General features: G+C 37.2%; 3 protein-coding genes across 3 annotated transcripts in view; 1 reads left to right on the forward strand and 2 right to left on the reverse strand.

The window, feature by feature from the left end:
• Window positions 1-5,271: 5,271 nt before the first annotated feature.
• On the reverse strand, window positions 5,272-16,052 carry slc17a9b (solute carrier family 17 member 9b). Its single transcript, XM_028020252.1, has 13 exons — window positions 15,919-16,052; window positions 14,519-14,716; window positions 12,363-12,502; window positions 11,406-11,505; window positions 11,017-11,147; window positions 10,800-10,896; window positions 9,470-9,566; window positions 9,174-9,261; window positions 9,069-9,103; window positions 8,424-8,539; window positions 7,510-7,565; window positions 7,388-7,417; window positions 5,272-6,881 (listed from the first exon to the last, which is right to left on the reverse strand). The coding sequence occupies exons 1-13, from the start codon at window positions 16,050-16,052 to the stop codon at window positions 6,703-6,705; spliced, it is 1,401 nt and encodes a 466-aa protein (XP_027876053.1). The 3' UTR covers window positions 5,272-6,702.
• Window positions 16,053-17,355: 1,303 nt separating this feature from the next.
• Window positions 17,356-20,167, reverse strand: LOC114148513 (glucose-induced degradation protein 8-A homolog). The gene is made up of 5 exons (XM_028023865.1): window positions 20,043-20,167; window positions 19,582-19,714; window positions 19,293-19,489; window positions 18,973-19,170; window positions 17,356-18,377 (listed from the first exon to the last, which is right to left on the reverse strand). The coding sequence occupies exons 2-5, from the start codon at window positions 19,697-19,699 to the stop codon at window positions 18,204-18,206; spliced, it is 687 nt and encodes a 228-aa protein (XP_027879666.1). The 5' UTR covers window positions 19,700-19,714; window positions 20,043-20,167; the 3' UTR covers window positions 17,356-18,203.
• Window positions 20,168-20,943: 776 nt separating this feature from the next.
• Window positions 20,944-21,807, forward strand: part of dnah12 (dynein, axonemal, heavy chain 12) — a 30,555-nt gene continuing 29,691 nt past the window's right edge. The window contains exons 1-3 of the mRNA XM_028024332.1: window positions 20,944-21,047; window positions 21,237-21,464; window positions 21,584-21,674. Coding sequence (XP_027880133.1) covers window positions 21,253-21,464; window positions 21,584-21,674 — 303 coding nt within the window. The 5' untranslated portion in view covers window positions 20,944-21,047; window positions 21,237-21,252. The remainder of the gene's footprint in view (window positions 21,048-21,236; window positions 21,465-21,583; window positions 21,675-21,807) is intronic.

Raw genomic sequence — 21,807 nt, forward strand, 5'->3', positions numbered from 1 at the left:
ACACAATAAATAAAACTTTATTATGATAACGCATTTTTGTAATCCACAAACACCTTATTTTGTATTTTTGAAACGTATTTTTAAAAAAGACTATAGACAAAAAATACATATAAATATATTATTAAGTTCATTTCATGCAAAGAAGAATCCATATTCTCCCATAACTTTACAAACTATTGTCTTTATATATTCTACTTATAGTAAATGTACTAAATTCAGCACCGGGAATCCAAAATCAACATTTATTTTAATGGGCAATTTAATCATCATTATCTGATACTGAAGAGAATCTAAACAATGTAGGATGAATATATAGATAAATCTATAGCACTACTTGCATTAATTGACCAAACATAAATTAGACTGACTTTTGAGTCAATCCAAAGAGCTTTTGTTTCTCATCATGCATTAAAACAGATATGCATTTCTTAATTCATATTTTGCATCTAACTGAGATTTACATTTGTAATTTGAGTCTATTGCAAACCATCAATAAGCAAATCAGCCAGCACTATTTTCAATAGCCAATTGTAAATTTCTTCGCCAAACTGGCAGCTTCCTCAGAGTGCCGGCCTCTGCTTCGTGCGAAATTCCTGATAATTCTCATTTCAGTCCACTAAATCATCTATCTTTGGGTTGTCCACTCTGGGTCAGGCTGAAAAAGAGCAAACTGGATTTTCTTATTAGAGCAAATGATTAATAAAACAATTTAAAGGAATTATAAGTCAGTCTAGTTGCAGGCCTATTAAAAATATTTAAGTCGAGTAAATTAAAAGAGAAAAGGAAGCAGTCTAAAATAAAAATTCAACTTAAAAATGTTTGCTTAATTTTCCAGTGATGTTTTCTATGCCTTCTCCTTGTGTTAAGCTTCTGCCATTCACTGCCAAATGATAATTCACCATGTTGTTTTCTAAAATTATGTTTCTAAACATTTGTTATTGCACCTGTAAACTGCACAACTCTTTTTATTTTTTAAGAAAAATGGGAAAAAATATCATGTCGGTGCTGCGGGGGAGAGTTTCAGATCTAGCTTGTGCCTTTGTTTTTTTCTGGCTTAGCAGATATAAAGCTGAAAACTTGGCTGAGCTGTCTGTCTCCTGTTGGGGCTGAGGGAACAGAAAAAAAAAGTTTGCAAATGGTTAGGGTAATATAAAAAAGCAGTTTTAGAGTTTGTTGTATGCAATAAATACTTTAACTGAATTGGGATGCCCTGTGCCCCCCACCAACACTGTCCTCATCTGGCCAATGCGTTGCTCATGGTTAACTCTATTATTACACAGGTGTGGGTCTTGTCCCTTAGGGTTCCATTAAAATGATGCCCCTTTCAATGGTGGTCCCACTTGCTCTTTAGATTTAACATGGGCCATATGTCTGGCAAGAGGCAAACAGCTGAAGGGGCTTTAATTGACAAAAATCAACATATTTGGTTGTGAGTGTGTTTGTGGTGGCGAGTTAAAATGGTGAGTGTGCTCAGGCATCGGGAGATCGCTTTAGGGGTCAATTATCTATCAGAAGTTGGTTTACAGGAAGAGATGAAGACAAGAACAAAAGAGGAAAACAAAGAAAAGATGGTCAGCAGAGGCAGTGATACAGGCTAAAAAAAATACCTGAAAGCCGTAGTGAAGAGTGGAAGTTTAAAACAGACATTGCTCAAAATTACCCTCCGAATAATATTCCAAACTGTTTTGTTCATGACAAAAACACTGCTGTGTGCTGAATATTAACTTCATGTTTTATTTTTCTTTGCAGCAATAATACTCATGACCACAGACAAATCACGCAATATTAGCCATGTCAGCAGGCTGATTCCAGCTCAGGGGGGGAAGACCAGAAACAAAAGCACATTCCCATCTCTTGATTTCACCTCAGTCAGACCGTAAAAAAGGCTGAATTACATTCAACACAGGTCAACTCCCTCATGTTCATGTAACAAAATGGTTTAAAGGGCATGTATATGTTTTTGACAACTTTTCCCTTGTAGCTCACAATAATTGTATTTAATCATTGGAGTTCAGAAAATGTTAAAAATGACTGAAACAGAAAAAAAGCAAGAACTTGCTGAAAGAAATGATGGTGTTATGATAGGAACACCAACGTTGCAGTCCAATGTCCACACAAGAAAATGTAGACTAACTCTCTATCTTGAATTTTTGATCAGAAAGGAAAGACTTAAATATTAATTTATCAGCAACTGGCATCTTACAGAAATTCAAACAGTCCTCTGTGTCCATTCTGCCTGTAATTCACCACAGGAAAAAATTATCACATGACAAAAACTAATTTGACGCACTAAACCCTACATTATGACTGATAGCCACAGGCGTCAGCCCTGCCATTTCTCCTGTGACAAAATACTTTAAATTAAGGAGCCCTGCAGTAGCTCTGCACGTCTCACTTTTCTCCACATAATCAGTCTGTGGTTTACTTGTGAGGCTGTCCTTACATCAATTAAACTGTCAAAATGCTGTTCATAGGGCACCATCTATTCAGTGAGTTAAACACTATATGGATTTTTTTTGTCTGCAGCTAGTTTTTCAAAAGATGTTGTTTGGTCCTTAAATGTCAGTTTTAGCTAACGATGCACATATTATGTGGACTTAATACAGAAACAAAACTGCTGCTGCAGCTAATTTTAAAAAAGCATGTTCTTGCCTGTTAAACTCTATCCTTATAAACAACACTTGTAGTTGCCTTTGTTGGTGGTCTGGCTATGAACTCTGTTGCATGCTCTTACCTCAGCTTTGGGGTGTTGCTTCTCGTAAATGCAGGATGTTTCAATGTTGTTTTTTCTCAAGAACAAAAAGATTTTCTGTCTGCGGTCATACAAAGTAACAGCTTCAAGATGGTGACATTATTGTGTTGCCTTCCGGTTTTAGTAGCCGTGTCTAAAAAATGTCTCTTTGTTTCATATACCTCCCTCAACCACCATCACCAAAGAAAAAAAGTGCTATCTACTTAATAGGCCAATTGTGTTTTATTTCTGTTTTATATACTTTCCACATTGTTTGAGTTTTTCCAACCCAGATTATATATGATGTCTAAGAAGGAGGTGAAATGTTTAATGTGTTTCAAAGTCAGTTGGAGAAACGTTAGCTTACACCATGCAATTAACATGTAAAACCTTTATGTCAGACTTATAAAGCCTGCTTATCTATTACTACAAAGCAATTAATACTGCTCACACAATGACCAGCCTCTATATTATAAGGTAGTCCTATACAGCAGTTTAGCTTTGCTCTAATTAGCTTTCCGATCAGGGACTGGAGAGACAGCCCCTCCACCTCAGAGGAAGGACATAGAATGAAATGGCAACACAGTGAAATGTCATTAACTTGATGTTAATTACTAATTAATGGGGCTATTTCATTTACATGTATCTCTAGCTCTCTGACAGCACAGCATTTACTAGGTTACTCTAACTAGCCAACAAGTTCGGGGAGGGTTTAATTGCCTCGCTCTTCTAGTCTCCCTCTTCGTGTTTAATTTCTGCTAATTAAATAGTGGGCCACTCATCATGATTATGTCTTCTTTTACAACGCCATTTTCTGTCTGAGTGACTGACCATCCCCACCTTTTTTTTTTACAAACTGTACATCAAACCCTAAATTTACTTCACCACTCCACTGACTTCTACATGACTTGTAACTTTCATTCACTTGTGACCCCCCCGCCCTGCCATTCCCTTCTTCTTTCCTTTTCATTGCCACGCGGCAGCCGCACAAGCCACCCGTCGTCATGGTTACCCAAGCCGTTGGGTCCCATGAGGAGGAGTAGGTTCGGTTGACTAGCGTCTGGCCATTCACACGTGGGTAGTGCCAGCTAGCCAACATGGCACACAGCATCCTGCCATATGGTGCCACCGCATACGTCCCGCTGGCCCGCACTCGGGATTTGGGCGTGTAGTGAGCTGCTAGTGTGAACATGACGGCCCGGCACCAGAACCTGTTCAGCAGCTGATCCGGATTCAATACAGGACTGAAGCAACTTTCAGGTACTTAACGCATAAAATAGTACGGGCTTTTGTCACAGAAGTAGTTGCAGGACATGTTTCTTGATGCAGGAGATATTTTAATAATTTCTGCAAAGTATAGGGTGTTCTTAAAACTTATGATGCGTCACTTAAGGGCTTCATTCTAGGAATTTGGAGATGGGTAACATGGACTCCGTCATTGCTTGTACTATGCTGCCTCTCTGTGGAGCGACACAGAAAATACACACAGATAAAACAAGAATACAACTAAGAATACTGGAAAATCCCATGTACTGCATTTTTATTCAAAACTAAAAACTTTTTTAAATAGCATGTTTTGTTTTAACATATTTCTTATCTTATATATGACTTTTTTTTTAGGACAGCATGTGAATACATCACTAAAAGAAACACCAAAGTTAATTTCTTGAAAGCTGTCAACTGACAAAGTCATAAAAGATGAAGGTAGCTTTACATAATCCACATTTAAACAGGCAGGAGGAAATATTTGCTCCACCTGGCTAAAGGCTGGGAAAAAAATCAAATTATTCTGTACGGTACTGTCATTTAAGTAAATTAACCTTTTAAATGGAAATCATGAGAGGAGGCATGGTAGAGCAGACATTGAGAGTAAGTATACTTTTTGCAATATGTATCTACATGTATCATCAATGTTTTTATGCCTCTGTAATTAGTAGACAAATGTAGAACAGAAAGAGGGCCATTGATGAAATAAGAACTTTTTTTTTACTTTGAGAAAATATTATAAAACTTAAAAGATTTTGTTTGAATTGCTCACAAATCATGAGTCAAAAGAAAAGCTGCATGTGGCCTGACCTAAACAATGGATAAAACGAATAATTTTCGCAGCTTACAAATGGATTAGAGCCAAAAGGCTTAGAAAAATAAATACATCTCTTCAGAAGGCCTGAACTATTGTTTAAGACTGCATTAAAATTACAATGGCTTTTGGCAAGCAATATGCAAAATCTATGGAGCATCAACATTTTTATTTACTGAAACTCTGAACTGAGCTGACACACAGAGAGGACAGTTTTAAACTTGTGGTTTATCAGTTTATGTTTTATTGTGTCAACAGGAAACTAATTTAATTCTGAAAATAAACAGAAAAAAGAACACTTTCTGCAATTTTGTATTTTTTTTTTTACCAAAATACCAAAACATAATTTAATGAAATGCAGTGGTGGTGCAAAACTAAATTTGCACCACAAGATGCAAAAAAAGAAACAAAAAATACCTGCCATTGCTTTGTATTCACATAAACAACTCACACAAAAACATAACAACAAAATTCCTACAACTTTATTAATAACCAGAACTGCAAATCCTTTGTTGCTTAAACGAGGCACAAAATAATAAATGCATAAAACGTAAATGAGCATAATGCATTTCAAATGAAAACTGTGTTCTGAAGGCCACTGCTTTAACACTCAGAATCAGTCAGCTGGTATTTGTTGATATATCTTCTGTAGTAAAATTGTCTTTTTTTTTTACATCTGTAGCCTTAGTAAATCTCTTCAACCCTTTTATCTGCAGTAAATTTCATTATGTCAAGTGTTGAAAACAAACACTGGTCCAATAAGACAATGAAGAGACAATCAAGTTTTCCCAGTCCCACTGTGATCATTTACAGTAAGACTTCAGTAACAAAATGGGAAATTAAAATCTGGATATCTTCCTGATAAACACGTGTGCCAAACATAAAAACATTTATTTTTTAGAGGAAGAACAAGTTAGGATTAACACACACACAATCAGGTCTCATCTTTTCCATTTGTCCTTTCATATTTTTTCTCTCTTCCACATTAATTTCTCTTCAAGAAAAAAAATATTTCAAATCCATATAAATATGAAATTACTCAAAAATAATTTAATGAGACATTTTATTAGATGCTATAACATAGAAAAAAATAATAATTTACTATTAACCTTTGGTCTTACAAATTGCATTATTGTATTTAATACATCTATCAGAGAGAAAGCACTTAGCTAAAGCTAAGCCCTAAAGCTTTCTGACCCCCATTGAAAACTGATAGGACGAGTCTGTAACTGCAAACACAAGGTCCGCTGAAGGTAAATTGTACACAACATTAAGGGTGTCCGCCAGAGTCATTAGCGGGGGCTTAATGAGATGTCACTCGGACATTTATCTCAGTGATAAGTTTATGGGGCTTACGAGTAAAATGCTCCAGGTAGAAGAGTTTGGACTCTCCTTGGGTCACCTACAAGGTAAGAAGAAGTCTGGCTTTGTCTGTCACAGCTAGAGAGCACCTCAAGCCAATACCGCCGCCACTGAGTTATCTCTGCAGTACCCAACACTTAGCAACAGCTTTCAAAAAACAATCTCTGCACCTTTTCCACTTCCGATGTGGGCTGTAATCCATTACAAATGTAAACAGTTTCCTCTCAAATGTTTAACCACTTGACCAGCTGTAACCTGGATATAGTGCTAGTATGCTCTCCTACATTTTCTCTGAACGGACAGAGCTCCCCTCCTTCTGAATCCCAACTAGAGTTGGGACAATGCTCTGCTGTGTGCTTTTCAGTAGCCTTACAGTCCTCTAGTAAACGCAGAGCTAAACAAACATTTCTCCCATCTCAACTGTGCAAGATGCCGCTCATCATCTATTGGATAATAATCCAATGTGGATAATCTGCCTATAGGTTAACCACCGTAACATTTTCATAGACACACTCGTTCCATCAACGATTTAGATGTGGATGCTATGGTGGCGAACCCTGCTGGAGTCGATATCGACTCTGCGAGCCTCGGCAAATGCCAGGAAGGTGAAGAGGCCCATCAGGTTGACTGTGGTGATGAGGGCAAACATTGACGCCCACGAGCCTGTGGCCTCAATGAGATACCCCGAGAAGTACACCATCAGGACTCCTGCACAGAATGAGAACAGTTACCATTATGTCAGCTAAAAAGTCTGGCTTGAATCCAAATTCAAGTCAGACTTTTCATGTTTCTATTTGTAAATTTTGAAAACTACACTCATCTCCTTCTACTTTACAATTATGCACTACTTTGTGTGCAAAATTGTAAAATCTCAACAGAATACACTGAATGAATGTTTGTTACATGACAAAATGTGGGAAGATCCAAGGGATACACATACTTTCCGAGGCTCTGTACATGAAGAAAAATGTCACAGGACTATTTGTCTTTACAGACCGCGGGCTGTCATTCTCTGCTGACTGTTTTATTCACTGGCTTTAATATGCTCTCTTGATGAAATATGCATGCATCATGGGAGCCAGCAAACCTGACAGCCACACATCATCGCAAACTTTGAATTTAGTAAAAGGGAACCAGTTATCATTTATGGTGTTTCAGCTTCTACTGTTTAAATATTTATCATAAAGAGATTTCTTAACTAAAGAGAAACTCACCTGAGAATGCCCCACATGTATTCATAATTCCTGTAGAGGTGGACATGACTATTAACATTTATACTAAAAACCAACATTAATATTTAGTCTCTTTTTATTAAAACTCTGAATGTTTTACTCACCAAATAGAGCTCCGGCACAAGAAGGAGCGAGATCTTGAACATTTAAGGAAACCCCACTGTAACAGAAATGTTTTGTTTTTAACATCAGTGCAAGAAACGTAAAAAGAAATGCTTTGATTTTGCCAATGAGAGGAGATAATTAAATTGCTATTCAATCTTCCAAATACACAGTCAAAAAAGGGATGAGGCGGTAAAATATTTTAGTATTAATGTGTATTCAGAGAACTAATGTTAAATGACAACATTTTTCAATTTCAGGTAAACAGCTTTGAAACTTGCTATAATATTTCCTTGCTTTTATCCGAATCAGCAGTAAAATTATATAGTGCTATCCAATTTGCTTCAGGAAAAACAGATTTTTTCACATACAGGCCTTAGAGTTCTACAACGTACCCTGCTGCTCACACATCATGTCAGAGAACTCACACTAGTCACTCAAAGGTGTTTTAATCTGCATGTAATAATAAGCTTAACATTAATTATTCATGTAATGTTTGATATTGTAAACTAAAACAACAGCCTGATTAGATGAGGTTAGAAATGCTCATTGCCTGTTTCAGCAGGTAGGTAGATTTTGCACTGTTGGATGTAGCAATTACGTTTAGATAGTTAGTTTTAAAAACTGACATAAAATTATAACCGATGAACAAAAGAGCTTGAAATTAAATTTAAAACTGCATGCCAAACAGGAGCCAAGAACTGACAAAACTACCTCTGCTAAGCTGTGCACCAACTACATAATTCTGTACTTTAAACTGAAAACATAAGTTAAAAAAAAACTTGCATTGAGAGATACGCGATATTACATGTTTTGTGGCGGTATAAGAGGAAATAAATTAAATATTCAAAGTAGAAAAACACAAGACTGACAAGGCAGAATGACAGGTATTGTGGGATAACGTGTGAGCCAGTACCTGTGACTGAACGTAGTGAGACCCATGGTGGCCGACACAAAAGCTACAGCCCAGGAGAACGTGGTATTACCACACAGCAGGACCGTGAACACACTGGACACACCCATAGAGAAAAACTAACAAGAGGAAGAGACAAAAAAACAGACACAGTTTGCTACATGCAAGGGAGACACTATTAAGAAAAAAAAGGAAACCGACTAATAAAACTCTCATTTAACACACAGGTAGACTAAGAGTCTGCAACCCATTTAATCTAAACAGCCAATTTGCTTATAACCCATAGAAATTGTTCAGAGCTATTTTGGTATGTTAGAGTAACAGACATGTCTGACATATTTCCAAAAAGAATAGAAAAAATACCTTCTATTAAAAATCCCTACTAGATCGAAATTAAACAATAAACCACAAAGTCCTGTTTCTGTTTTTCCCACATTTGCTGATAACTACTAATATTAGTTCCTAGTTCCATCCTGGCGCAGAAATTCAAGACACTTCAGCCAACGAGCAGAGAAGGAACCTGCTAAAAATTCAGTTTCATATATATAATATTATATATATTTTATATAATCCAGCGATCCACTGCAGGAAGGATAGAGAGCCTTTGGCTGCAGAAGAAGATTAAGAAGGCAATTCCAAATATTGTACCTGCATTAACTTCCTTACTGAGGCGGTGTCAAAACCTGAAGAAATAAAGACAGGAATAAGTACCTGCTATTTCAAAAACAAATAATACCCTTATGATATGCGTACCTTGACAAATAAGATGGTCAGATAGGCAGCCACTAAACAGAGATGAGGGTATGGCTACCAACCAAGGAATGACATTGAACACCCAACCCTGAAGACATTACACATTCAAGCTTAGCAAGTGCATGACAGAATCCACCAGAATTTTGTCTTTAAATAGAGCTAAAAGAAAACAGCAATCTTTAGATTCAGCTGCTTGATATTTGCAGCTGTTGCATCTGTTTTACTCAAATTCATCTTGCACTGAAATAAAGGTCAGGGGTCGGACTGGAAGAAGAATGAGAGGATGATGCCGTCACCTTGGCTTCAGGGAAGGTGTCCTTGAAGAAGGTTGGCAGCCAGGATAGAAGGGTGAAGAAAGTGCTTGCTGTGCAAAGGTGTGTTACTATCACAGCACTAATTAGGGGGAGAAAAAGACAGAAATATAGGAGCATTAGTTCTAGTTTTTTCCAAATACTGTTCAGCAATCTTTACAGGGACAACTAACTTAACAGAAGCTGATGAATGTGGTCTTGTTTTAAGCTATTCCTTGCTACACAGTGTATCAACACAGAAAAGTAGGTTAAAGTCAACCAACAGTAGATCATTGTTTCAGGATCACACCCAGTGAATTCTCACATGCTCCTTTTCAGATAATAATGAGTGTACATGCAAATAAAACCAAACAGTCATCTATCAGTAAAAAAGGATATCAGTTGGATAAGATTTTGCATTTATGTGCTGACTGGCAGGACATACTGTAAGAAATAAATTAATTTAATTTAAGAATAAAAACATCGACACTATTAAAAAAACATCTTTATATTTTAAAATCCATGTCAAAAGAAACATGCAGTCCATTATCACCAACAACCTAAGACTTTAGTCTTTGATAGTTATTTTTATCCTCTTGGGAAATGTTAGATATTTCTCTAATAGCTCATAGGTGCCTGTGTGGTCTAGTGCCAAAATTCATTTCTGACATGTTAGTACCACATGAAGCAGTTCAGACACTGAGAACATCAGGTAATTGCCTCCTGCTGGTGCCCAGAGTCAGAACGATACACAGCAAGGCTGTGTTTCAGTGTTATGCTCCTAAAATCTGGAATGAATCTTCCTGAAAAATTAGGCACCAGATACTGCCCAGAAAACATTCTGCATCATGTGCTATCTCAGTGTAGAAATGACCGTGTGGAAAACTAGACAAACACAAACAGTTGAACACTTTAAAATGTGTCTTCAGGAAGCTATGAACCATGACTGACTATCTCCAGCATCCAGCGTCAGAGTTTCTTGGAAACAACGCTATTGCCCCCGAATTAGGCGCTTTGGGAGGAAGGACATATCAAAGCTTTAATGCCTCAACTTTTTCTGTTGACATGGAAGCCTGAATATGATTAACTTAATTTGACAAAATGTTACAACTTGGGTTTATATCCTTTGCAATTACATAAAACTCAAAATAAATTGTAGTTTTAACTTTTTGTGGTTTTGGAATTGAGGCTGGACTTTGTTGTTACTTTCAAGCTTGATTTATAATCAGCTGCATGACTTCTTGATGCAAGCTTTTTAAATTAGCATAGCTACAGAATACGGAACACAAATACATTTCTGCTCTTCGCAGACACACAGACTGTACTTTTGTCTTACCAGACTGCAGGTTGCTTGAGGAGTTGTGCCCAATGCCTTTTATTAAGTTTCGGCTGGGTCCCACCATTACACAGGGACTCAAGTGTAATTATAGGGCCTGCACACACACACGAACAGACAAAATTTCATACATTTCAATTACACATAAAAAAAGGTACATGATAAAAGTATAAAACTACAGCAGTGATGCTTCTGATGCAACTAAAGCTTCTCTTACCTTCTCCTTTAAGCAGGTATTTCCACATGCAGTAAGCCCAGAGGACTGACAGGAGACCAGACACATAAAAAACACTCTCCCAGCCATATAGGTCCAGCATGAGAGAACCAACACCTCCAATCACAAGAGTCCTTAAAAAAGAGACAGAAAGGGGACCAAGTCAAACAAAAACATCCTTGTAACTTGCTGTCCATGCACAGCATGACCAGAGCTGACACAGTCACAGGGTGTATACATCTGGGTGTGAATCTATCAGATAAGTTTCCTCAAACACCAAATGGCTCTTGACACATAACAACTTAGTTTACTCTTTTCAGGAAGGTGTTTTTCCAAGGAAATACTGATGGCTTTCCAGCCAATTTTCATTCAGTGCCAAATATTTGACTCACCCCAGGTAGGAGCCACTCCCCACAGTGCTCATGAGGAAGCCTCGCTCACTCTCAACCACCTTCTGTGAACACAGGCTTGCCAGGGAAGGGTAATGAACTCCTAAAGTCAATACACAGGCAAAACGAAATGGGAAGGAGGATTCACTTTTAGAAAAACCACAAAAAACAACTTAGCTGAGACGAAAAGCTTGAGCTTAAAACTGCTTAAGGTGTCTATTACTACATTTGATTTCTATAACATATTATAGCAATGTAGTGCTGTCAAATAATTAAATAAACTCCTAATTTTCTCTCTTTTCTCTTTCTCTTTTCACTGCAGAGTAAACGTGTTGCAGTTTATTACTTCCTCAATCAAGTATGTTGCTTTATGAGTATTCAATAAACATAACAGTCACTTCCCTTTAGCTGAAATCAGATATTTGCATACACTACATAAAATAACACATCCATTTTTCTTCACGGTGTAACATTAAATTAAACTACATTTTTCCTGTTTTAGGATATTTAGAATTACTAAGTCTAGTAGTAATTCTAGTCTAGTACTAGACTAGGCTAGAAAAAATCTTGTCAAGATACTACTGATCCTGCTAATAATCTAAAAGTTTCTTTTTAAGCAATAATAATCAATACTAAGTACATAAAACAGTAAACGTTTACTTTGATTTAACATCAGACAGCAGGAAAAAAGGTTATCTGCCTTCCTATACAGCATGGGAAAATATCTGGTTTAACTGTAGTCAAAAATACAAATACAAAGCAATAGGATGTGGATAAAGCACTTCTCACGAAGATCTGTATTTTTCTGCTGTGATTACACTTAAAATTGTCAAAGGGTTTCAAACTCATCAAGTCATGTCTGTGTTATTATGACAGAGACAAGTCCTCTTATGGTCTGGATCTTTAACCACGCTGACTAATTCTGGAGCGATGAGTCATCTTGCGCTGTTTCAGTCTCACCTTGTAACAGGCCCATGAGGAAGCGGGCCAGCGTCATGGAGAAGATTGGCTGGGAGCAAAGGTGGGCGAGGATTGGAGTGAAAGCTGTCATGGACCCCCAGGCTGCTGCTGACAGCAGGAGGACCTTCTCACCTCCAACACTAGAGAGACACAGAGAGAACGAGATAAAGACATATATATAGAAACAGTAGTTTATTTGTGATTTCAAACACTTGTAACTGGCATAACCTGTAACACTACATTTTTTGTTAGTGAATGTCCCTGAGACGGCATGTTCTTTAGGGACTGGCCTTTAAAAATATCTGTGACTGACCCAGAATTTTACATGTCTCCAAACCTGGCTTGTTCTATCTTGTAATACAAGTGTTATGTTTCAACAAAAAGATCATACTAAAAATATTAGTTTACTGACCTCTTAATACATTTTGGTAACAAGTAATTAGGACATAAGGGTTTTATGGTTCAAGAGTAAGCAAATATGACTCATCATGTTGACATACATTGCTAAACTAGACTCTAACACTTTAAATGTGTTATTTCAAATCAGTTCATGATGACAACACCCTTCAGTGTGGATGCTGCTATGAGTGTAAAAATTGAAGTCAGAGATAGATAGATAAATGTTTTCTACCACAAATTGAGATACTGTATGTCTGAATTTCCTTCAAGCTGTGCCAGAGAAAGAGAGTAAAATTTGAAAACACCTAATGAGAAGTTGAACAGAGTACAGTAAAATTGAGCTTTTAAGCTGTTTGTCAAGGAAAATGTTCAAAGTGAAACTGTTGTCAGCCCTTTTGAAATCTTTAAATTTAGGTAAGCGTTCACATTCTACAGTAAAGAAGCAGGCAAAATACATAGAAAAACAAAATTCTCCAATAGCCTTACGAATAAAAATTGTACAAAAAAAGGGATTGGACTTGGAAGCAAAATATGACGAAATGACATAATACAAGACTGTCGCAACAGTGGATCAATCATTAAAATATACACTGTAATTTTTGGATTCTTACACCTTACACATGCCATCTTTTGGTGTTCCTGTTTCATAATAACCCTGTTTGCAATTCCCTAATGTGATAATGTAGACAAAGAATCTAACTAATTCAGTGCATTATCTCCCAGGCTAAGTAAACACTGCTGCACTTGTTTTCATCACTGTTACAGAGTGGTTGGCCACAGTCTGCAATGTTTCACAATACTCCAAAGGCCAGCAGAAAGCTGAAAAGAGTCAAACGTTTTACCTCTAAAAACGTATAGACATAAGTAGAATAATTTAAATATTTCTAAAGAAGATTAGAAGTCGGCCCTCTAGTTTATCCTGAGCAATGACTATATTTATGCTGCCACAGGCTCACTGGTTGCTGGAAAGGAAATCCTCACCACTCTTCTTCACTCTGCTATTTTCTCCTATAACTGTTTATGTTAGCCATTTTTCAATACTGTAAGGATAAATATTGCTTTCTCTGCACAGAAAGGAAATCTGGCTCAATCCTTTATTGTTTAGCGGTGTATTCTTCCTAGACAGAGCCATTGCTGACAAAAAAACAACTGTCTTTCAGAATTATTCTAACTGCCTCTATCACCATGCTTCTGTGTTTAGTTTTATCTAATCTCTAGACAGCCATTGCTGACATTAGCTATTTTTTCTGACTTTGTTTTTCTTTGGCGTATTTCTTGCTTAACGATTCTTTCTTTTGCAGTGGCTTTTCCCGGGAAGAAGACATGGAGCGCTTCCATTAACTATGTTTACTGTCTCTCATTTACTGTCCTCCAGGAAGTAGTTCTTGCCCAGGGATTCTGTGTCTTATTTCTTTCTTTCCTGTACTCTAAACTCGTTGCAAGTAGCGGCAAATGTAGGCTCATACTTGCTCTGCCAGAGGTTTCTTAATTTCAAAAACGAAGTGGTATTTCCCCACTGTTAATTCAATTCTACTCAGTTTATTTACTTCACAACACATTATCTCAAAGCACTTTTAAAAAGAAAGCTGACTCCGTCCTATCATACATGCATGTCAGCTGATAGTATTTATTAAACAATGTAGTAAAGTCCTGTTTATTATTCAAATAGGTTAAAACTATTTCGTATGTAAGAAAAACCCAGCAGAAATCCGTGCTACATAAAATAAACCAAAATAAATTGAAGGACATGCGCTTACCGGTCACTGACGTAACCACCGAACACCTGGGTGAAGCAGTATCCCCAGAAGAAGCTGCCTAGCACCATGCCGGACTCTCTCTTGGTCCAATTGAACTTCTCCGCCATGCTAACGGCACAGATGGGCATTGCCACACGGGCGCAGTAAAGGAGGCATGTTCCCAACAGCAGCACCACTGTCCATATCCTCGCCACTGGCCTGTGAAAAATGGAGAACGCAGACTAAATTGAATGGAGTCTAAAAGACTCCCAGGGAAATGCTGAACTTAAAAAGAATTAGTAGGAGATGTGTTATCAGAGACAGGGAGTTTGTGAAGGCCCCTCTAGAGAACCAATAGGAGTTGAAGTGATTTAAAGAGAACGTGATCACACATCCTAAAAGTAGAGATGAAACAAACTTTCATCTCAGTAAATCATCATATCATTGAGATGTTAGCCAAGCACTGCTGGAAAATGAAACCAGCATTTCCATAAAGCTTGTCAGCAGAGGGAAGCACGAAATGCTCTAAAATGTCTTTTCAGACAGTTTTGCTGACTTTCGTCCTGATAAAACAGTTTACCAACACTAGCAGATGAAATGGCTCCCTAAATTATAGCTGACTGTGGAAATTTCACACTGGATTCAAACAACTTTGATTTTATGCCTCTCGTTTCTTCCTCTGGGACTTTAATTTGTGAGCTGCCAAATTTGCTTTCCTCTAAGAAGAGGATTGAGCAACAGTTCAGTACTTTTTTGCTCTCCTAAGCACAGATAGGATGCTTCTGACGTCACCTTTGGTTGAGGAGTGGCCTGGCACGATGAATGCAACAGCTGCAACCCAAGTCCTGAACAAGTTTGTGTGTGTTGCCTGTTGAACAACTGATTCCGGTTGCACTCTACCCCTTGTAAATCATCCAAAAACCATTGAATCAGATCTGTTTCTTAATTCTGCCATTCCTGTTTTGGTGCCATCTGTTCCTGACATACTTTTTCCTTCCACTCAACTTTCTCATTATATGACTCCATATAGCATTCTCTTATTCAGTAATAACCTTTTATGCTTTACCCTCCTTTTGAAGGATCACATTGTCTGCTGAAAATAAATGAGAAATAAACACTTGAAATGAAACACTGTGAATAATGGATTTTTATAATGTCTAAGTTTCACTTAATGTGATTTGACAGCTGAAAAAAAATATATATTTTTTTTTATTTTAATCTAAATATAAAAATACTAACAGATTACAGAGACGGGCAAAGAAAAAAAATGGACTATGTTGTCTTTAAAGTATCGATACTGACTCGGATTAGAAGTGACTGCTCCCTCATGGGAACCCCAGCACCCTGCTGAGTTGCTACGCGGTGACGTCAAACCCTCATCACAGTTGAATAAATGTCTCTGCAAGTCTTTGAAACGTTACCTCGGCCAGTTGGAGTGCGCTTCAGGCCGCTTCTTGTGGCATCCAGGTGCTCCGATCTTGTCAGGCGGGACGTTCTCCTTGTGACAGACCAAATCTGGACTAGAGCTCTTGCCATGTTTTTGAATAACTGCCATTCAACGCGAGGTGACAGCAGACTCTTGTCAAAGGCTCCTGCTGTTCACTTTCACCCTATTTTCGATCTGTCAGTGAGAAAAAACCAACGTGTAGAGGTGGAAGGAAGGGGTGGTAGTATTGACGCGGTCACATTCACAAGGTTTCGATGTTTGAGTCTATCACCAAGTCGCGGAACTAAAGCCAGAGGAGGGAGTGTGTTGCTCCTGATGCCCTGGGAGGAATAATCCACGTGTCACTTTTTCTCTTCAGCCTCCTCCTCCTGCTGCTCCAGCCTGTGAGGCTCGCAGCTCTCCGCGCGGTCGATGGGGTTAATCAGGAAGTGATTCAGATGTTAGGCTTTTTTTCTGCACAGCCAGTCCTTTCTTCTTCCGCTACAGTTTCATGTGATACCGTGCATTCTCTAAACGTGACGTTGCAGTAAAACAAAAACACTCCCCCTCCCGGCGCTGTGTTGGTTGTCCCGTCCACATCGCAGCAACGGGGCAGCTGATGAGGCGTTTTCGGGCTGTTGGGCTCCAAGATGCGCAGCGTAATACGTTCTCTTACTGCTCTCGGAAATACATGGAGATTGTTTAGAAGATCTCGATTTTTTTAGTTGGACTAAAAAAATAATATTGTAAGAGGTCTCCATATGAATAGATAATTAGTTTAATTCCAAAATTAGATCTTTTGAGGATTTCATGTAGACCAACACAATGAAAAACATAATTGTGAAATCGGAGGAAAACATTAAAATAGCTTTTAGTCTTTTCTCAAATATTTTTTCTTCCCCCTGCACCATTTTGTGTTGTATTGTCACGTAAGAAAATTCAACAAATATTGTTGTGGAAACATCACAAAAGTCACGAGTCACCGAATGCAACTTAATTATTTGCAAGACGATATTAAGTATAACTGAACTTTTGGAATGTAAGGCAAGAACAATGAGTAAAAAAAAAAACTTCCTACCTCATAAAAATAAGTTGAAGCGTAAACACTCCATTCTGCTTTCTTTAAAACAGACCAGAGACTTTAACAGCTCAATTTGGCTTGTCGCGTTCAGGATCTTATGGACAAATTACAACTCATGAGAGGTACTTGTTCTACTTAATGACTAGGAATTAAAAACTAAGTTCGAAAAAATCCCCAAAATCATAGTTTTACAGCTGAACAAAATATTAACACCAAACTACTTAATGTGAAACTGATCATATTCAGATTAGATTCAATTATTTGCCTGAAATATTTTTCCTTTCTAAAGTGATCCATAAAAAATAATCAAGATTTGACATTTCCATGAACAGAAACACGTGACTTGCCGTGTAGGATAAATCAACTTTTATTGCAAAATAATATAGCAGGGGAAAAAAAGCACATCAGAATTTAGCCAAGTCGCTACAAATGTAAATCACTCATACGTAATAGTCTAATAGTGTCTCCATGTTTGCAAGTGTATTTACCCATTCACATCTTTAAACATCATGTTACTCAAGCTTATAGTCACAGTATGCTGTAGATTCCAATACTCCAGTAATCTTATCAAATTATTACCATAACTTAAACCTTGAGGGTTTTATTTATGATTGTGTGTCTATCACAATTTTTAATGTGTGTAAATAAAGCATTGTGATTCTTAAATTTAGCTTTCAGTCACAGTAACCTTAAACACCCCAAATAATGCATACTGACTATTTTCACCACATGTAAGTATCAGATGAAATTCCACTGGTTGAAATGTATTTCCTGAAAGAAGGTTTTTATTTTAAGAATTGCACATTGAGCCAGCTGTTTTTCCTGATGAAACCCTGCATCCTTTGAGTGGGCACACACACACACAGACCATCAGCCTAATTTAGGCTTTATTTACAACCTCCTCTGCCAACAACATTCCCTGCCAGCAGACAGAAAAACTAGAGTAAATAAAACATTTTAGCTTTACATAGACAGACATGTAAATTATAATACCAAATAAAGTAACTGGTTTGGTTGTTATAGAGTAAGAAGTAACCTTAAATTGCAATCAGTCCAGTTCAGAATTAACAAAGTATCAAAAGGCAACCCTTACAAAAAAAGAAAAGGTTGTACTCTAACTGATTCAGCTTCCTGGGTTATAAATAGATAAGGAATTGTGTCCGTTCTGTAACAACATGTTATTTATTTAATTTGAGTCTTTATTTGGGGTCTTCGATCGTTCCCTTGCTCAGGTCGGTCATTTTGGGATACTTAATTTTCTTTTGGTCGAGTTCGTTCTGAGCCCAGAGCAGTAGCTTCAGTAGCTTGGCCAGCTTTGGAGTAGATTCTCTGTTTTCGTAGTCTAGTACACACTGATTAACCTCACTCCAGACCTGGGAGAGAAAGTAAGACACATATTAATGCTTTTATAAAAATAGTCTTAAACTGGTGAAGGCTCCACTCAAAATAAAAGCTTCACTAAACAGTGAATATTATTCTCATATAAAGAAAGCATGAGGACAAAAATAATTTCTAATATTAAACATATAGAAACATTACATAAACTGTTCTGATTGGAGATTTTGTTAATAGTTGAACAGACCACATATTATTTAACTCTAGTTTTAATGGTTATATTGCAAATAATCTTTAATGTTTTATAATGTGCATTCCTATACAATAATTTCACACAAGACAATTTTGCTGTCTTGGCCTTAATATAACCTGATAATAAAAATAATAATTATTTATACAAGAATACAAAAGAGACTTTTAGAGATCTTTTTTTGTTATTTTCGTGCCATGTTATCATAACTTTTATGTATTTAACTTTACTGAACTGTTGTCCAATTTTTTTTTTACTTACTGATTTTAGCAGGAAAATTACAGGGTAAATGAGCCCCAAAATAATAGAATAAACCAACTTACTAAACTAAAGATGCCAATTTAATCACAGAAAATGTTATTCTAAATGTCTGTTGACTCTACCTTTTGTCGTTGCATTATATTGAGCAGATCTCCAAAGGGAGACTCTTCAGGGTTGTCAAACGCCAACAGAGCCAGTGTCCTCTCCATTTCAGTTAGACACTCTCGGCTCTCCTCTCCTTGCTCTGCTAACTGCGACTGGGCAAATTCAAGGGCAGCCTCTGTCTCCCTCAGACGAATCAGCTCAATAAGATGCTGCTGCTGCATGTTGCAAAACACGACAGGTGCAAATTATTGAATACAAAATACAGCACAGTAAGTCAAGCAGTTGAAATAACAACCAGAAAATGAAGTCAAGCTGACCACTTTGTGTTTTACAGTACCTGTAAGTGAAAGTACAGGTAACGGTTTGTATCGAGCAGTTCTGGGTGCAGACTATTGATAAGCGCAATGGCATCCTGAATCTGTCCTTTTAATATCAACTCCCTGATCTTAATCCGTTCATCTAAGGAGTCCAGGTCCACACTGGGTTCTATTCCAGACTCCATCCTGAACTTTTCTGCTGCCTCTTTGAATCCCTCTGTAAAACATAAAATGAGATGATTTTATTCTAAAGCAAACAGCATTTGCAAAACAACTGTTTACGTGCGTCTGATAATGACGGTACGTTACCCGTAACCAGGTAGTTCATTATCAGTCTATTCATATCAGCTCTCTGAATGTGGACATTGTTGAGTTTATCCATCCACTCTTCCTTTGTTATGTCCTCCGGCTTCTCTGCATAACTCATTATGATGATAAGATCCTACAAGAGGGTAAGAAGGCCGTGTTAACAGCAAACAGGATGATCTCATATATTAATCACTTAGGATAACTGACGGCTAGCTATCTATTCTAGCAGAAATATGAAACCGGAAATTGAAAATAACAACTGTTACGGCCTTCGGTGAAAAACACAACACTGAAGCCTGGCTTCCATCAACACGGATCAAAACACAGAACATGTCGGTCTCCACATGCAGATATTTTTCTCTATGTAAGACCTAAACAAGTCGTATCGTGCTTAATTTGATCTATTTTCCGTATCTTAACACATACTTCCAATATAACGTACAAGTTATTCTTCACAATACCTGAAATGTTGTTGCTACTTCCCAACAGTAGCTAGCTAGCTAACGAAGGATGAGCCGCTTCTTCTTCTCTTAAGAGTTTTTTTTTTTTTGGCGGTTGGGAAAAACATTAGGTGTGCATTACTGCCACCAACTGGTATAGAGTGTGGACTGAAACGACGCTAAGATATACCTTCAAACAGTTTTGTCAATCTGTGATAACTTCTCTTTAATACTTCAATTAAACTATTCTATTTTCATTTTAGAAGCAATATTGTTAATCAGCTGAACTCTTTCATTTCTACATGTTTGATATTCAGAATATGTTGATCACCTACACCACAGTACTCATTTAACTGTATTAATTCAGGTAAATGAAACAAAATACAGGTAAACCTTGGATATATAGGTTTGTTCCAATATATATATATATATGCTGGTATGCAATATATATATATATATATATGCTGGTATGCAATATATATATATATATATATATATATATATATATATATATAAATGCTGTGTTTTAAACAGTCCAATGATAATCATTGCCTACTGAATATTATAAATATTATATTAATGCTCTTAACTTTTCTAAGCGGTTGAATTAAATAAAAAAAAACAAACTCGTATTTATTGACATGTAGCCTACAATAACAGAAGCAACATGTTATGTAACCTATACCATAATTTCGTGTTGAAAAAAATAGACATACAGTGGAAGTGTTATATTGAAATGTATTAATTTACTTATTGATATTTATTTATTTATAAATCTTCTTAAGTCTGTTTGCCAATATTGTAATTATACTTTGAGATGTCTTTATAACTTTTCTTGAGCATTTTGGTCGGCAGTTGCCGAGTGCAGACCCCGCCCACTGACCCCTCCCGTTTACTGTTGTCCTGGTAACGGCACCAACAACTTTTAGATTCCTACATTCATGTAGAGGAAACATTTGAAGACGGCGATATTAAACTATAAACTCACGTCCTTAAACGTATTGATACTTCATCATAAGCTCGAAGGTAAACGTATTTGGTGCATTTTGTTATTCTGTGCAGATGTGTTTTTTTTTGTTTGCTTTGTTTTTATAAATACTGTTTGAATGTTCAGCGTCTATTAGTATTGTAAGTCGGAGAGAGCTTAAACAAAAATTAAAGGTTAGCAAACCAGCAGCAAACTTTAAACGACCTTCAAATTTTCTTTCTCCCCAGGTGGCTATTGTCAGAAATGGCTACCTCTTCAGGGATTAATAAAGCAACCCTGGAGGGCCTGCCAAAGCTACAAGTTCTGCCCCCAATAGAGAAACTCAAGGGAGCTTTGGAGAGCTCCATTATTGCACAAAATGAGATGGCGAAAGAAATGAAGAAGAGAGAAGAGGCTCACAAGAAGCTACTGAGACACAGGAGAACAATGCAAGAAAAACATTTTCAAATGACATTGTAGGTGTTTTTTTTAAATTTACAAATCATTTATTGCGATTGTGGCAGTTGCGGCAAATAATGCTATTGAAATTGATCATCGGTTTTGACTGTTTGGGGTACAATATGATTTACTGCAGGCTCTCCAGAGCAGCGGAGGCTCGCACAAAGACCAAGGAGAGGGAAGCTGGGCGTGAACCTCCTTCTCCAGAACCAGTGATTCCAAGCCGAGTATGAATATTTTTATTTACTGTTGGGGTGGAATGTCTCCTGTTGATTTTCAAAGTCTGCTCACTTACAAATAAAAGGAAAGTCTCTACAGTTGATGACATTTTTCTAATGTGTGGAGACTGAATATCTACAC

Source organism: Xiphophorus couchianus, chromosome 1 (assembly GCF_001444195.1).
Source record: "Xiphophorus couchianus chromosome 1, X_couchianus-1.0, whole genome shotgun sequence".
In the NCBI taxonomy this organism is placed as follows: domain Eukaryota; kingdom Metazoa; phylum Chordata; class Actinopteri; order Cyprinodontiformes; family Poeciliidae; genus Xiphophorus; species Xiphophorus couchianus.

What these genes read in the sequence shown, in the direction of transcription:
- LOC114148513 (XM_028023865.1), bottom strand. Translation starts at nt 19,699, where the DNA reads ATGAGTTATGCAGAGAAGCCGGAGGACATAACAAAGGAAGAGTGGATG. An exon ending in AATGAACTACCTGGTTACGG is followed by an intron (nt 19,490 to 19,581) that starts GTAACGTACCGT and finishes TATGTTTTACAG; the next exon opens with AGGGATTCAAAGAGGCAGCA. An exon ending in ATATAATGCAACGACAAAAG is followed by an intron (nt 18,378 to 18,972) that starts GTAGAGTCAACA and finishes TTTCTCTCCCAG; the next exon opens with GTCTGGAGTGAGGTTAATCA.
- slc17a9b (XM_028020252.1), bottom strand. Translation starts at nt 16,052, where the DNA reads ATGGCAGTTATTCAAAAACATGGCAAGAGCTCTAGTCCAGATTTGGTC. An exon ending in GGGAGTGGCTCCTACCTGGG is followed by an intron (nt 11,148 to 11,405) that starts GTGAGTCAAATA and finishes CTCTTTTTTAAG; the next exon opens with GACTCTTGTGATTGGAGGTG. An exon ending in CTCACTACGTTCAGTCACAG is followed by an intron (nt 7,566 to 8,423) that starts GTACTGGCTCAC and finishes TTTCTGTTACAG; the next exon opens with TGGGGTTTCCTTAAATGTTC.